Source organism: Arachis stenosperma, chromosome 4 (assembly GCF_014773155.1).
Source record: "Arachis stenosperma cultivar V10309 chromosome 4, arast.V10309.gnm1.PFL2, whole genome shotgun sequence".
Lineage (NCBI taxonomy): Eukaryota > Viridiplantae > Streptophyta > Magnoliopsida > Fabales > Fabaceae > Arachis > Arachis stenosperma.
In genome coordinates, this window is record NC_080380.1 from 139,332,664 (window position 1) to 139,349,468 (window position 16,805).

Sequence of the window (16,805 nt, forward strand, 5' to 3'; positions counted from 1 at the left end):
TTTTAATTTTATTCTTAACATATATTTTTAAAATAAGTTTAAAAATAATATATATTATTATTTATTAAAATAAAAAATATTTTAAATATTTTATATAATTAAAAAAATATATTAAAAATAATATTTTATTTAAAAAATACTTTATATTTTATATGTTAGGATATAATTAGCACCAATTAGGATCAATTAGTATTATTTGGTATATCTGAATATTTATTATAGGAGATTACGTCTTTATTATTACGATTCTCTTACTACCTATAAATACCCTTTTATATTGTATTTGAATAGGCAACTTGAATACACTCAATAATACACAAATCCTTTCTCCATTTTAGTCTCTTGTTTCTAACATGGTATCAGAGCCATGGTATCGTCCTTGAAGAGGATAGGTTGTTTTTATTGCGGTGAAATCACGTAGTTTTTGCATTTTTTATGCCATTTTTCCTTACCTTTAGTCACTCATTTGATACTTTTTTATCTTACTAACTAGTTTGTTCTTTCTGTGTTTTTCCAAGTCGAATGATCAAATACCATTATCCCGCTGCTTACCTATTCTTATGAAGAAATCATATAGTTTTCGCTCTCTTTCCGCAGTTCCGTCTGCGTTCTCTTGTGGCAATTCCATCTACGTTCTCTCGTGGCAGTTCCGTTTGCATTTTCTCGTAACAGTTCCATCTGCGCTTCCTTCCGGCAGTTTGGTATGCAGTTCTTCCAGACAAGCAAGCGGCAGTTCCGTCTACGCTTCCTTCAAACTAGCGGCAGTTCTATCTATGCTTCCTTCAGACAAGCAACAGTTCCATCTGCGCTTCCTTTAGACAAGCAGCAGTTCCATCTGCGTTTTTTTCGACAATTTCGTCTGTATCCGTTTTATCAGTTTATGCAGTTTTTTTCTCTTTATTTATTTTAAATAAGTTTTAAACTCAAGTTGTCACTTGAGTTTGAAGGAGATATTAGAATATAATTAGGACCAATTAGGATCAATTAGTATTATTTGATATATTTGAATATTTATTATAGGAAATTACTTCTTTATTATTACGATTTTCTTAATACTTATAAATACCCTTTTATATTGTATCATTCTAGACAACTTAAACAAATAATTTGAATACTCCCGAATATTTTCCTTATTGCTTCCTCTTCCCTTTCTAACATTATATATATACTACGTTCATAAATCTTATAAAATTTGTGTATTTATGTGTCTCCTATCGTATTGTATCCTTATGCATCATAACATAGTAGTGAGTGATAACCGATTAACTAGCACGTTGAGGGTCAAGTTTAGTGAACATTGCAGGCCGTAGGCAAATATTCTAATAAAGTAATAATACTATTGGGCTATTGGCATCAACTAATATTATTGGAATTAAATTACAGTATATTCTATTATTTTAGTAGTTAATGACATGGGTGGCGAAGAATAAGAATAATAAGATTGTGAGAATGAGAGGTGAAAAAGGTTAGTGCACCCGTGAAGTGGGTCGGCAATGGTGGGGATGGCACTCACGAGACCAAACAGTGTGAGGAAGTGAGTCCTCCAATAAAGCTTAACCTCTCTGGGTCCTATGTCTCTTTAACGGAAATGGATCTTCTCCAGTTTTTTCAACACTTGACAAAATACAGTGCAATCTCTCACCTTTAATTTTAATAGTGAGACCAAAAATAAATAAGAAAGAGAGAAAGTGATGAATGGTTAGATTAAACACTGCACACCATCCAATTTTTTATTCACTGGAAATGATCCACTCCCCTCCTTAACCCATTAAATATACTCCGGTTTGTACATGCGATAATGTGAAATTTACATTGACCATGGATTAATTCTTAATTAGTTGATTAAAAATTATATACTGTGGATAATCAAAAAATTATATTCTAATATAAAATACTCGTACAGTTGATTTGATTTTTTTAGAAATAATTAGAGCGATTAGAAAATAATGTAAAAAAAACTGATATTTAAATTTATTATTTTTATTTTTCTTAAAATTCTATCATTGGTGAAAATTTCCTTTTGGTAGGAAAGTTTTTTTTTTTATTTGAGAATATATATCTAGTATTTAGTTATTCTTTTTATTTTTAGTTTTTAAATCTTTTAAGACCTATTTACCATTTGTATTTTGAAATTACTTTTGTCGGTAATATAAATTTTTAAATATCATTTCAGTAATTTATCTTTTATAACATAAATATTACTCTGATATCATGAATTCATTGCCAAATGTTTCATCAATTATTAAGACGAGAAATTGTAAACACAGGTAAATAAGAGGTTTTATAATTTCAATGAAATTATGTCTACTACTTGAAATCGTGGGGTAATGGGGGAGCAGGAGCATTCGCTGACAATGATTGTTATATTCCTTAACAAGTTTTGTTTAAGGAAAAAAAAAGCCTTCAAAGCATAGGCAAAATTATAAGAAAAGCACTCATGAATTTGGAGAAAGAATGATGTCAAAGACAAATAAATGGATCATATTTCAAGGTTCAACTATTATTTAAGACTTGCACTCAACTTTCATTCCTTTCTATGTTATGCCTCCTTAAGTTAATTACTTCCTTCTTACGCATAAAAGTAGCAAATGCTTTAAGAATTAACAAAACGCTTATGTAATATAAACCACATAACTTTTAGAAACAAATGTAACAATTGAAATGTCTAAAGTGCATCGAGTTAAAATTGATAATAATGTATAATTTAAATGTAAAATTATATTAAACTTTGTATTATCAAATAATATCGATGTATTTAAAATTAAAAGGAATTAGATGAATTTAACATCGATCAATCTCTTGAAAATTGTTCAGACTCAGCTCAATAAGAGTTAGAAATCTATATTGCCGGCTACTGACTCGACGGGTCATTAATTTATACGCGTAAAAATGACATGTGTGTTACTCTATACCTCTTGAGAAAGACCTGAACAGTTGGTAGAAATTTTCAGATAGACGGATGCGTGTCAGAGGATCCACCCAAGTACAACTGTACAAGATAGTATAAATAGGAAAGGACCTATTCCTCTCCCAAGATACGTTATCTTTATCCTAATTAGTCGTCCCGTCGTATAGACACTTTTTTTAACATTTGAGTATCTTTACAGGTAGTCCTATTTGCTGACACACCGACGATTGTAGCAGCACATTTTTCGCAAAACTTGCGTTCAAGTCCGAAAACCTTCCTCTCACCAATAGTTGCTCTCGACCCAATATCCAACTGACCTCGCATCTTGACGAGCGACCGAACATAAACAAAAAATACTATGTGCACATAAATGTAGTTTAATTTATTTTTTATGTATGTTTTATACTAATAACTATTTTTAATAACTAATTTAATATAATCTAATATAGTTGATTAAAAATCTAAGTATGTATGCAATATTAATAGTAGTACTTAATTGTTTAATGAAAAAAAATTCTCGAATTCAAATTGTTATGAAAGGAAAAAGACTATCTAAAATGATAAAGTAAGCTATTAATCCTATTAAATTTATAACTTTTATCGCATACAAATTTCATTATCTTAGTTCAGAAATAATTAAATACTTATTTTCTTACTTTCTGCTATATTCATTTGAGAGTAATTTTAACACTCCAAGTCTCTAGTTTCCACGCTCATTGGATGATACACAAAATTTACTCTGATTAGTTGTAAAATTGTCTACTACCTATTGGTCATAACACAACTTCCACTATAAATAATACCTGACATAATATCACTCTTCCAAATACACCATAAACAAAATACAAATTAAAAAGGTCATTTTTCTAAAGATGAAGCTCGTGTGGAAACCTCACATGATGAAGGTACAAGCTTAAGTAACACCCTTTTCCCACTTCTTCATTTTCAAACAAACTTTTGTTTTCATGAATCGTTTAATTGTTTATGCAGGCGATTTCTAGAGCAATCTTTGCTCTATTCTTTGTGACAATGCTAAGTTCAGGGATTGGAGAGAGTAGAAAATCCAAGATTGTAACAACTTCATTTGAGTACAATGCAATAAACTGCAGAGCACACACTGCATCATTGACGGATTTTGGTGGTGTTGGTGATGGAAAAACATCAAACACAAAGGCATTTCAAGCTGCAATTAGTAATCTGAGTCAGTACGGTTCGGATGGCGGTTCCGAGCTCTATGTTCCGGCCGGCAAGTGGCTCACCGGAAGTTTTAGCCTCACCAGCCACTTCACACTCTATCTTGACAAAGATGCTGTTCTACTTGCTTCTCAGGTATCTCAATTTTTATCTTCACTCATTCTTTAATCTAGGCTAATTAAGTTATAATCCACAATCAATTACTAAATCAACTAACCATTTTTAAGATTAAGCGATATTACGAACAGTTTTATTAGTAAAAATATTCGTTAATCTTCTTTGAGGTTTGAGTTATATAATACTTAGTATTTTTGTATTTTATGAAAGGTGACACTAATCTAATTTTAGAAGTTAAATGTCATTTTTTGTTTTTGATATTGGAGTGGCAATGGTGTTTTTTTTAAGGGTAATACTAGGTAATTAATAATTTTTTTTAACAACATGAACAACCATCAATCAATTCAAAACACACTACACTTTTAAATTATTCACCTAAATCTTAATATTAGAATAATCATCCTCACATCTAGTGAAATAAACATCTGATATATCTATTATTCATATTATTTAGTATTTTCATTGTCTACCTATACTTTTCTTTTTTTAAAATGTGGACGATTGGAGTGTTATTCTTGGAGTGTTATTCTCAAATCTGGAATAGAAAAATAGAAATCAGACCATCCGATTTGTGAGAGATACAGAAATCGGACGATTCGATTTGTGTTAAAAAAAAGTTAAAAAATTTGAGTGACAGAAATCGGACCTCTAATTTATGTACCTCTCACAATTTTAAAAAACATAAAAAAATTACAATATTAAATATATCATTACTTTTAATTCCATAAAAAAAAAAGCGCAGTTAAATGTACCATCCCAACAAAGCTTTTTCCATCTTTAGTTGTTTTATGAATATTAAGATAAGTTTCTTTTTCACTATTTCACTACACATTTACATATATGCCCTGCCTTTGATAGTGTACCACAAATCTGCGTCTGGTTTGAATATTTTTTATGAAAAAAATAATAAATTTTTGTTTTGTATTTTTATTAAATATTTGTTCCTCTTTGTAAAAGTTGGAAAACAAGAAATGTAATCACAAACCAAATACACCTTACCAATGTATGAGTTAGTGCTGTTAATTATGTTGAACCACCCATATTTTAGCCATATATAATTTTGGCTAGAACATTTTCCCAGGCCAAATAAATAATTTGGACTATTTTTTCTTGCGTATTGAGCCAACCGATACTATTCTACTCTTAGATAGAGTGATTGGAAAGAAGATTTTTTGAAATGATATATGTTGTCAATTTTATTTTATTTTTGGAAGAATTCATTGAATTTCATTAAAGAATGTCAATATCATATAGACATAGCCCTTTAATGAAATAGAAATAGTACGTTTTATGAAAGGAATCACGTGACTCACAAAATGATGGAAGCAAAGAATGGTGTCACAAGTTGCCTCACTTTTAGCCTAACCTAAAATACGAGAACAATATTCTTAAATATAATTCATGAAAGCAAAAAAGTGAAAAAGAAAAACCATTGTCTTATCACCTTTTGGAATACACACACCAACTCTGCCGGTGCCATAGTGTGGTCCATTACACTTTCGTCATTTCGTCCTTTCTTATTTAGTAGGACAAAAACTTCCACATGTGCTAAATTTGCCACTTTCATGTGTTTTCTTTTAATTACTAATTAATTTTTAATAAAATGGTTTAGGATATGAGTGAGTGGCCAACCCTTTCGCCCCTCCCATCATACGGTAGAGGAAGAGATGCACCAGCTGGAAGGTATCAAAGCTTCATATTTGGAACAAATCTCACTGATGTTATCATCACAGGTATGAACCTTTTTTTTAAGGAAAAAAAAAGTACAAAGATTCAATATTGAATCTCCAAAAAAAAAAAAAGTACTAATTAGTAATTATCATAATTTACTTGTTTCAATTAAGGGTGGTAAACAGGCTGTCAAAAGTTCACCAATAAACGGGTCAGACTAAAATAGGCGGTTAAAAATTATAGCCCGTTCCGTTTTGTTGGTGGACAAGGACAACCCGCCATAAATGGCTTTTTTGAAAAGTTTAAAATTTGTTTTATGAAGTTAATTAAATAAAATTTATAACTTGATAATTAATTAATTATAAAATATATTTGATAAAATTCATAAATTAAAAAAAACAAATTTATTTGAATTATTTATAATATTTCTTAATTCGACAAGACAAAAACTAATTTAAATAAAAAAAATTAATATAAATTTATAAGTGTATGCCGACTTGCTCCGTCATGCCAAGTCCTATGAATTAAGCGGGATGGTTTGACAAGTATTTTTTTTTTTTGGCGGCCTCAATTTTTAAGTTTAGTATGCCTTTTCGGCAAGTTAAACAGACTCGTTTGGCTGGTTTTGTCCCGATTGTCACTCCTAGTTTCAATATACTAAATGGAGTAATGAGATGATGATGAATTGATGTTTGTTGAATAAATAATTAAATATTGATATTAATGAGGTAGCAAAAAGAATATTGAGATGGTTTTTGGTAAACAGGAGAAAATGGGACCATTGATGGGCAGGGTGCATTTTGGTGGCAACAGTTCCACAGAAAGAAGTTGAAGTACACAAGGCCCTACCTCATTGAACTTATGTACTCAGATAACATTCAAATCTCTAGTCTAACTCTCCTTAACTCCCCATCATGGAATGTTCACCCTGTTTACAGCAGGTAACCCCTCACTTCCATTCAATTAAATTATAACAAAAGTTTTAACCTTTAATTCTCCTTTAACAAAATATTCTACATTATGCAGCAATATTATTGTGCAAGGAATCACCATCATTGCTCCTGTCTCATCTCCAAACACAGATGGCATCAACCCAGGTTAGTAAAGATTTGTTTAATTAACGAGTGCATCATTCCTTACTTAATAAAGAGTCTTTAAGGATGAGCCTTGTTGCTAACTCCTTATAACTTTTCTTCACCTTTAAATCAATGTATTTTGATGCAATGTGTTTTGATACATTAATTTACCAATGTTTGTACTGAAATGTTTTATCTCATTTAAATTTTGATCCTTTCAGATTCCTGCACAAATATAAGAATTGAAGACTGCTACATAGTTTCCGGGGATGATTGTGTTGCAGTCAAGAGTGGATGGGATGAGTATGGCATAAAATTCGGTTGGCCAACAAAACAACTAGCCATCAGAAGACTAACATGCATATCACCATACAGCGCAACCATCGCCTTAGGAAGTGAGATGTCCGGAGGCATCCAAGACGTCAGAGCAGAGGACATCACAGCAATCCAAACAGAATCAGGCGTAAGGATCAAGACGGCAGTAGGAAGAGGAGGGTTTGTGAGGGACATATATGTCAAACGGATGAACCTTCACACTATGAAATGGGCGTTCAAGATGACCGGCGACTACAATTCGCATGCCGATAGCCATTATGATCCCAATGCATTGCCTGAGATCAAGGGGATTAACTATAGAGATGTTGTTGCTGAGAATGTTACCATTGCTGCAAGGTTTGAAGGGATATCCAATGACCCTTTTACTGGAATTTGCATTGCCAATGTGACAATAGGGTTGTCTGCAAAGGCCAAGAAACAACCTTGGACTTGTGCTGATATTGAAGGGATGACAAGTGGGGTTACCCCTCCACCTTGTAGCTTGTTACCTGATCAAGGTCCACAAAAAATCTCAGCTTGTGATTTTCCTCAGGAGCCTCTTCCTATTGATAGCTTGGAGCTTAGGAAATGTGCTTCTACTGTGCTACTTTCCTAGTTTCATGAGCTATATTTATGGTTGGGTTGTATTTTGCCTATGTACCATATTTATATGTTATGAGAGAAGTGTTTTTATTGTCTTCTTTTTTCTTTTTTAATCTTGATATCTTGGAGTTTAAGATATGAGATCCTTGCAATTATAGTAATGAAAATGGAAAATGGTTTTCTTTTCCCTACAAGTTTATGAAACTTGATGGCTTGGCTTGATATTACTGCCAGTTTAAAAGCTAATATTAATAGAAATTTGCTGGTTTTAATCATGACATGAGGATCTTATACAGAATTGATACACTTGACCGTAACGTCACCAAGATAGTTTTACACGTGCATTCAATTATGTAATGTCATTTCAGCCAAAATAACCACCATTTATGTTGATCGTATAAATAGTCATAAAAAAAAAACGAATGTGATTGATCGACTGTGTAAAACATTTTACACTGAGTGTATCAAAATTAAACACTTTAAAAAAAATACAAAAACATCAAATGTCATATAACCTATATATCTGAAAGGTTAATGAATAGTCCTACAAATAAAAAGGTATCTATGTAATACCATCTAACTATAAGTAAAGAAATAAATGCAGTTCAGCCAAATAATAATCCTAGTAACTAGTAAGATTCACGACAGGCAAGCATGTAAAAAAGAGTATTAGAGCATTACATTTTTGTCTCACAATTTATGTCTCTACAAATGAAAACTTCTATTCCTTTTTTTCTCTCCATATTAACACAAATGTGTGATCCCTAACATAAACTACAAATACCTGAAGAGACACCTCAACAACAAATCTCATTGAATCTGAACATAATTTACCCAAAATAAAACAAAAAATAAATTATTATATCTCAACATATCCAACATATTTCATGTCTTGTGGAAACTAACAACTTCCTAAGAAGTGTTTCACATCAGTTATGAAGTATTTTCACTATGGACATGCAACAGTCAAATGCAAAATTCTCAATAAATAGGTGGATCAGGATTGAACATCACAGATTCTCTCCAGATGAGTTCTTTGATGTCTTCTTCAGTGAATGATGGTTGCTCGAAATCAAAACTGAAAGGTCTCGCGCAAACAGGCTCCTCGTTAATATCGTGAAGCGGTGCCAGGTACGGGTGAGACAATGCCTCATCAACTGCAAAGCAACACAAAACAAAACAAATTAGTTTAGATCCAACAAAAAAATAAAATGAAATAAAATAAAATAAAAATAAATAAATCCTGCATTTATAGAAGACTACTTCAGATTTGATTTAACTTGTCTACATTATCAGTAGAAAATTGTTTTACAATCTTGCATCAATGTTGGATTACAAAGATCCCATAATAATTTCATAGTTTGTAACATTTAAACTTAAGAGGAGAAAAGAATTCAGACAATGATCTTGATGTTAATGACAATTTGATTTAATCTGTTTGTTCTAAATTAACAAATCATTGAAGGTTGTTTTACCTGTAATGCGCCTGTTTGGATCAAACACAAGCATCCTTTCTAACAAATCAACAGCACCGGGAGACATGTTCGGAAATCTAGCAGCGAATTGCTGCCTTGGATATTGTGGAAGCTGTCTTACATATCTACGAGCGTTATCACTCCGTAGAAATCCAAGGCTGGCGTCATCAGGTGAACCTATGAGCTTTTAAAAGCAAAATAAAAAAGAAAGGCAACACTATACATAAATTTCTCAACAAGAAGAAAGTCGAACATAAAGTGTGAGAGAATTTATACTCTATACAAAAAGATGCATGACCTATATCAATCATTGCAAATTATCAGATAGTATGCATCATATGTTACTCCACCTTATTTCGTAAAATAAATAAATAAATAAAGGGAAAAAAAAAAACAAAGGTAATGGATAGAAATCATAGAAAGCATAACTTGTATTCAAGTTCATAGGATCCACTTACAAATGCTAATGTTGATAATCCAGTGGAGGAAACTTGCATGCAAGTTTAAATTTTATTGTTAAACTTTGTCACACAAAAATTCAAATTCAAATAGTGAAAACAATTATATATGGATCCAAAATTCTGATATATGGAAGAAACAAAAACAAATTAAAGCATGCATTCAGAATTCAGCATTAAAAAGTTTCATCCAAGTTCTCAAATTAATACCTCTGTGATCAGTCTCAGCTGATGAACATAATCTTTTCCGGGAAAGAGGGGTTGTCTGGTCATTATTTCACCGAGGATGCAACCAACAGACCATATATCAATAGCTGCAGTATATTCTGAACAATTAAGAAGCAATTCTGGAGCTCGATACCACCGAGTAACCACATATTCAGTCATAAAATCAGTTTCAGATGTAGTTCTAGCAAGCCCAAAGTCTCCGATCTTAAGGTCACAATTTGCATTCAGTAGCAAGTTGCTAGGCTTTAGATCACGGTGTAAGACATTTGCCGAATGTACATATTTGAGTCCTCGTAACAACTGATACAAAAAATACTGCAAAATATACCTTATCAGTTGCTGTGAGAGAAAAAGTAATAATTACATTTAGGCCAAAATACGGCAAAGGAGAATTCACCAAGGAACTGTGGTGATCATTAAAATTTTTCAAATTCCTGAGAATCTTGCATTGTAAAATCATTCCTATGTAAGGTTTTTAGTGTGAAATTCCTAGGAATGTAAAAACATTCTTGTATCCACACGTTCCATAAAATGCATATGCTAAAGCCTAAAAGAAAAGAAGTTGTGCTAACCCGACAATGATCATCGGTCAATGGTTGATTGGAACGAATTATTTGATGCAGATCGGTATCCATTAACTCATAAACAACATACACATCATTGAAGTTCTCCTTCTGTGGTGGTCTTATAATGTCTTTAAGGGCTATCACCTTCACCAGAAAGTAAAATAAGAAAATTTAGATCATCATATCAACATCCCAATCAATCAACTTTCACGAATCAAAGTGAACATATAGTTAGAGACTGGCTGGCTTAGAAACAAGCATGAAGTATCGATTCATTTTATCATTTGAGCACAAGAAAAAGTGAAAAACTGACTCCGCCATCAAATGCCTAAGAAAACATACATACAAACATCAAAAAAGGACACTTAACATGATCTAATTTACTACATTCAAGAGCATGATTTGGGTTGCTAAACTTCAATTATATGATCATGAAAATCAGATACATTACATGGAAGTACAGAACAGTATGCTTCAGTAGAAGAATTTCCATCCTAAAATACATAAACCAAGACATCTACATTGTATATTAATGTATGCATAAGGGAAAAATCATTAGAAATTTGAATCCTATCTAGAGTTCAAATTTATGAATTATACCACATGGTTAATGCATTACTAAGAGCTTTAACATATGAGAAAAATAATAAAAGAACGAAATCATATGAAAAACAGGAAAATGCATATTTCCAAACAGATAAAAAATGCCATTGCCTTATCCCAAAATCAAAGAGAAAGAAAAGAAGCAATACTGATGAGGGAAACAAGATTCAAATGTAAGAATGCGGACAAAAAGTTAACCAAAATTACATTTTCATGATCCATGTGACGGAGAAGTTTAATTTCTCGTAAGGTCCTTTTGGCATCTATTCTGTTGTCAAATGCATTGCCAACCTTCTTAATGGCAACTTCATCACGTGTCTCCGCATTCACAGCAGCACTGGAAGAAATGTAGAATAATATTAGTCCATCACAACGTTTATAAACGAAGAATCTAAATCACATGAATCATTGAAGACAATTAATAGTCAAGTGCATCAAATTCTAATAACCATCCACAAATATATACATCCACTTACACTGATGAGTCTAAAAATACCACGAATTGCACTATTTACAGTGTCAACATTACCAAAGATGCCATAAGAATGATTTTGGATTGGCTTTCCTATGGGAAAAAAGTACTTTAATGAAAAGAAAAAAAAACAATATTTTAAGAAGGTATTTAGTGAATTCTATATAAAAAAGGTACTAATTTATTTTGTATCCAAATAAAAACCCAATCAAAATGCACTGTTTATCTCATTTAAATTTCGGCATGAGTAGAACAATAGCAGTATAGAATGCATCTCTCTGTCCCCATTATCTAGATCTATCTATCTACTACTTTTTACCCATGATCACTCATTTGCAATCCTATCTCCAAGTTCAAACATGAGAAAATAATATAACTGCTGTGATGTGCTCAAATAAAGTATGTCAAATTCTTCACCAATATGAAAATAGATCCTTATCTCTGGAAATAATAGAAAAGAATTTCATTTTATGGTTACCTGAAGTCAATAAAATAAGTTGTCACAAGTCAAAGGCAAGTACAGAGGAAAAAGAAGAATGAAAACTGTAGGCTATGACACACAGATAGCTCCAAACAAAAGTAAATTAAGCTGAAAAACAAGATAATGTAAGGCACAATACTAAATGTGCAAAACTATATCCTAAATAAATTCCATAAGATTGAATCTCGAGTCCCTTTCAATTTCAATGAAGTATTTCTCTGAAACTAAATCAATGACCAAAAATAGTACATTTTTGAACTCTAGAATCACAATCAGCTCAGCTAATAGCTCAAATTCAGCTCATGAATCACACAAACCCCAATACTAAAAGCATTGAATATAAGTTACAACACCATCCACCTGAAGAAACTAACAAAACCACTTTCAAATTCTAAATTCTGAACTAAACTGAGTAAACTCCCACTTACATTCAAATTCAAATTCAACAAAAAGCTTACGATTGTCATCACAATTCACTTCCTTGCTTTCAAAGTCAACCATTCCAATACCCCCCAAAAATAGAAGATGCAAGCAACAAATAGATCAATAAAGGACAACCCTTTTCACAAAACACACACCAAAACAGCAAAACCAACTGATGAAGCAAATCAATCCAACAAAATAACCACAACCCCAGAAAAAAAAATCTTTTTTTGTTCCTTACCAAACAATACCATAAGCTCCTCTTCCCACAGGGCGTATGGGGGGAACATACTTCCTTGAAACCTCAAAGAGGTTGCCATAGATATTGTACTGAACATAGCGTCCACCATGAGTTGGAATTCCTCGAATGTTGTTGTGGTCAGCTAAAGAAGGAGCTGACTCAAGAGCCATATCTCTTCGCTGCTGAAGGGTCAGAAACTCAGAATCAAAGATGGGGGAAAAAGAGGAAGAATCAAAGGGAAAATGAAGAAAGGAATGATTTTTAAAGGGAAGAAGCAAAATTGGTGAAATGGGGTGGTAGTGAATTTAGAAGGAACGTGTCGGTAGGAGCAATAGTAAAAGTCTTTTACATTTCAATCAAAGGACACAGTGGAGGAGAGAGAAAGTGTACGAGTTTTTGTGCCCCAGAGAGAGAGTGTGTTAGGTGTGAAGTTCAAACGTTATTGGAACTGGAGTGTTAAAAAAAACACGCTCGTGTGAACCCGTGAACAAGTTGGCACATTGATTTTGTTTTACTTTTCTGTTTTCTATTTCGGGTTCTTTTTCTAAACATTGGTGTCTCCCATTTTTTCTCCCCGTCAATTTAGAGTTTGTTTTGTGAATGATTTTGAGGTTAGTTTTTTGTTCCAAATAAGAAACTTTTTTTAATATTAGGTAGAATTGACTAATTGAGTTCATATTTGATACTACTTGTTTGCTTTTGTATGTTTCTTTGGATCTAAAACACAGGTTTTGATTTTGGGCGTTTAGGGTTTTTCCCCATTTTCTGTTGAAATTTTCTATTCCTTTTTTTAAAAATCATAATATGGTGTTTACTTTTAAATTCAGCTAAAAGGATTATCAAAATGTTGTTATAATGCTAAGAACAAGAAGTGAAGGAAAGAATTGTCTTTAACTTTTCCAAATTTTCTTTTTGAAAAAGAAATGGGACAAAATGTATCAATCAAGAGTCAATATGCTTAAAAGTTAGGACTTAGGAGGTATGGGCGAATGTTCCAGTCAACGTGATTTGGAATTAGAACAAGGTGGTAGACTTACCAATTTGGTTATTTTCAGTTTGAATTTAGGTAACATGTGTTTAGGAAAGTTAAAGTAAACTTATTATTCATAGAAGTTTGAAAATTTCTTTTAAAAAAATACATAAAAAATGTATTGAAATTTTAAATTTTATATTTGTTTATAAATTTAGTTTCTGAATATACTATTTATTTTTTAGTTTTATTTGTATTGAGAATAGTCAATACAAATAAGTATTTTGTTAACCGTATTAAAATATGTGTTATTTAATTTATTTTTAATATATTTTAAATTTTAATATGTGTTTTATATAAATAATTAAATTAATAATTATTTTTAATATATACTTAATATAATTAATTTAAAAAATATTAAAATAATCAAAGACCAAATTAATTTTTCAATCTAATTAGGTAGTTACTTTATTTAACTTAATATGTATTATTTATATATATAATATTTATAATTATATATTTATTATATTTAAAATTATTAAATAATTCTAGAAATTTGCAAAATAAAATATCTAATACAAAATAAAATATTTTAAATTATTTTTAATTAAATTGATTTTTATTGACTTTAAAATATTATCGTAAATAAAGTCACATTTTTTATTCATTTCACAATTTTTTCAACTAACTATATTATATTTACATCAAATCAGTTAACTGTATATAGTACATATTAAAAATATATCAAATAATACATACATTCATATGTACATAAATTAATTTATTTATGGAAGTGAAAAAGGTGATGTGCAGCAATATTGTATCATGGTGAGTAATTCACAGATGTGGAACTAATGAATTCAGTAACCTGCAAAACGCAGGTTACGTTTTGACTGAGATGATTTTAAAAAAGCTGCATGCTCTGCAAAACGCAGGTTACGTTTTGACTGAAATCGGATTTGTCGATAAATATAGAACATCTGCTGCATGCTTGCATCGTCAGTGATGGACATTATTTAAAACTGTATCAGTCCACCAAATACTTGCATAGGATTCCTATACAAAATATTGCTCACCCTTTTCGAAATGTGACTTTGTATGTTCACACAAAGACCATTTTGCAACTCTATAAAACTCGTGCTGTATGGAATAGCAAATGAAAATGGACATTCACAAACAAAACTCACTCCCTCGTGTGTATTCGGTATAATCTCACCGTTATAATACACTCGTATATTTGCAATATCCTCCATATTCTCACTTTTTTTACCCTTCTAATAACCAAAAAATCTCACAAGCATCAGATACAAGAAAAGAGAATGGGAGTAGAAGTGAAGAAGAGAAGTGAAGTGCGAGTTGGAATTAGCTGTGTTAGCTATTTATATATAAAGCTCTTTATTAAAATATTATTTCGTATACAAAACGTAGGCTACGTTTTGTACATTTCAAAAAAAAATAGGCCCAAATAAAACGCAATATGCGTTTTCTCTTCTTTTAAAAAAATTTGAACAGTCCATCTAACAAACGTAGCCTACGTTTTACTTTTAAAAAAAAAAATTAATAAAACTTTTCTAACAAACGCAAGTTGCGTTTTTACTTTTCTCATAAAACAAAAAAAAATTCAAATACCAAACGCAAGTTACATTTAGTTTAATGTGAAACAAAAAAAAAAAACAAAATGCTAGAGAATAAAAAACGGAAGCTACGTTTTTCCCCTGACACCCATAGTAATGAATATTTTTGGTGTGGCTCCATTTCATGGTATTACACCATGAGCTTCTCCATTTGCAAAAAAATGAGCCTATGTATGTATATGTGACTCAGTTATAGATAACTTTTTTGTTTTTCAATACCTTAATTTCTTCTTATAAGCACCTTTTCAGCTTTTAGGAGAAGAAAACTGAAAATCATTAAACCTAGATATATACAAATACAAGTATTTGTTTAGAAATATATATATATATATATATATATATATATATATCTTAGAGTATTTTGCAAATTTCTCAGTCAAATTACATGAAATGATAATACAAATATTATATTTAAAGGCAATTTGTAGTAAAAACTTTGCACCACAAAGATATGATCCTAGTGAGTATGTAATTCAATTCTTGAAAAAGATCATAATTAATTAGAAGGGTAAACCTAATAACGAGGTGGATGACACATAAATCTTAATAAACCAAAATGAACAATCTAGAACCAATCATGCTAGTCAAGTAAATGATTTCATCATACTCAAGCTACTTTGTAAGGTTCATAGATATTACCTACCTAATCCTTCAAAGTCAATGTCAAGCCAAAATTCTTCATCCCAATTTCAACGAAATAATGGAGTGAATAAAAGTTTATTTTAGTGGCATGCTTTGCTTCCTTCCTAGTTCTTTGTTAGTATTTGTTTTTCTTTTCTTTTCTTTTTCACTCTGGTCATAATGTTGACCGTTGAACTTGGAGATGAAAACGAGTAGAACTATAAGTCTATAACGTCCAAGACCAACTGAGGGTTATGACTTATGACTCTGCAACCATCCATCTTCTTGCTTATTCTCTAATGTTTTCATTTGTGAATATTGTGGTAAATTATTACCCTATGAAAGCTTGTGACAATCGTAAATCTTTGGATTATGATGAATTGAACTCATTTGCTTTTAGAGCCATAATTAATTAACCATTTAGTAAAATTCAATATTATTACTTCGATGCTATCTTTTAAACTAATAATATAGGACACCCACTTTGTTTATATATAACGACACCATTTCATAAATGAATATTTTATAGATTCAACCATTGAATCATAATAACATATAGTAAATATCATCTATACAAAATTTCACCATACATTAATAAACATGTAATTGAAGATAATTTTATTTATATATATTTTGAATAAATACATTATATTGATTTCAAGTATATAAAAGTTTAGGTAATTCGGTATTGATATGAAGGTTTTACAGATAATCTATAACATATAAACTTTTAAATTTTAAACCAGCGG

At 30.9% G+C, this 16,805-nt stretch overlaps 2 protein-coding genes across 2 annotated transcripts; one reads left to right on the forward strand and one right to left on the reverse strand.

Moving 5' to 3' along the window:
• Positions 1-3,618: 3,618 nt before the first annotated feature.
• Positions 3,619-8,082, forward strand: LOC130973292 (probable polygalacturonase). Its single transcript, XM_057897752.1, has 6 exons — positions 3,619-3,813; positions 3,899-4,237; positions 5,832-5,952; positions 6,657-6,831; positions 6,917-6,987; positions 7,188-8,082. Exons 1-6 carry the CDS (start codon positions 3,781-3,783, stop codon positions 7,895-7,897), a joined length of 1,449 nt encoding a protein of 482 aa, XP_057753735.1. The 5' UTR covers positions 3,619-3,780; the 3' UTR covers positions 7,898-8,082.
• A 459-nt stretch (positions 8,083-8,541) lies between these two features.
• On the reverse strand, positions 8,542-13,266 carry LOC130973293 (mitogen-activated protein kinase homolog MMK2-like). The gene is made up of 6 exons (XM_057897753.1): positions 12,832-13,266; positions 11,422-11,551; positions 10,618-10,755; positions 10,028-10,360; positions 9,360-9,543; positions 8,542-9,041 (listed from the first exon to the last, which is right to left on the reverse strand). The coding sequence occupies exons 1-6, from the start codon at positions 12,999-13,001 to the stop codon at positions 8,866-8,868; spliced, it is 1,131 nt and encodes a 376-aa protein (XP_057753736.1). The 5' UTR covers positions 13,002-13,266; the 3' UTR covers positions 8,542-8,865.
• Positions 13,267-16,805: the final 3,539 nt, after the last annotated feature.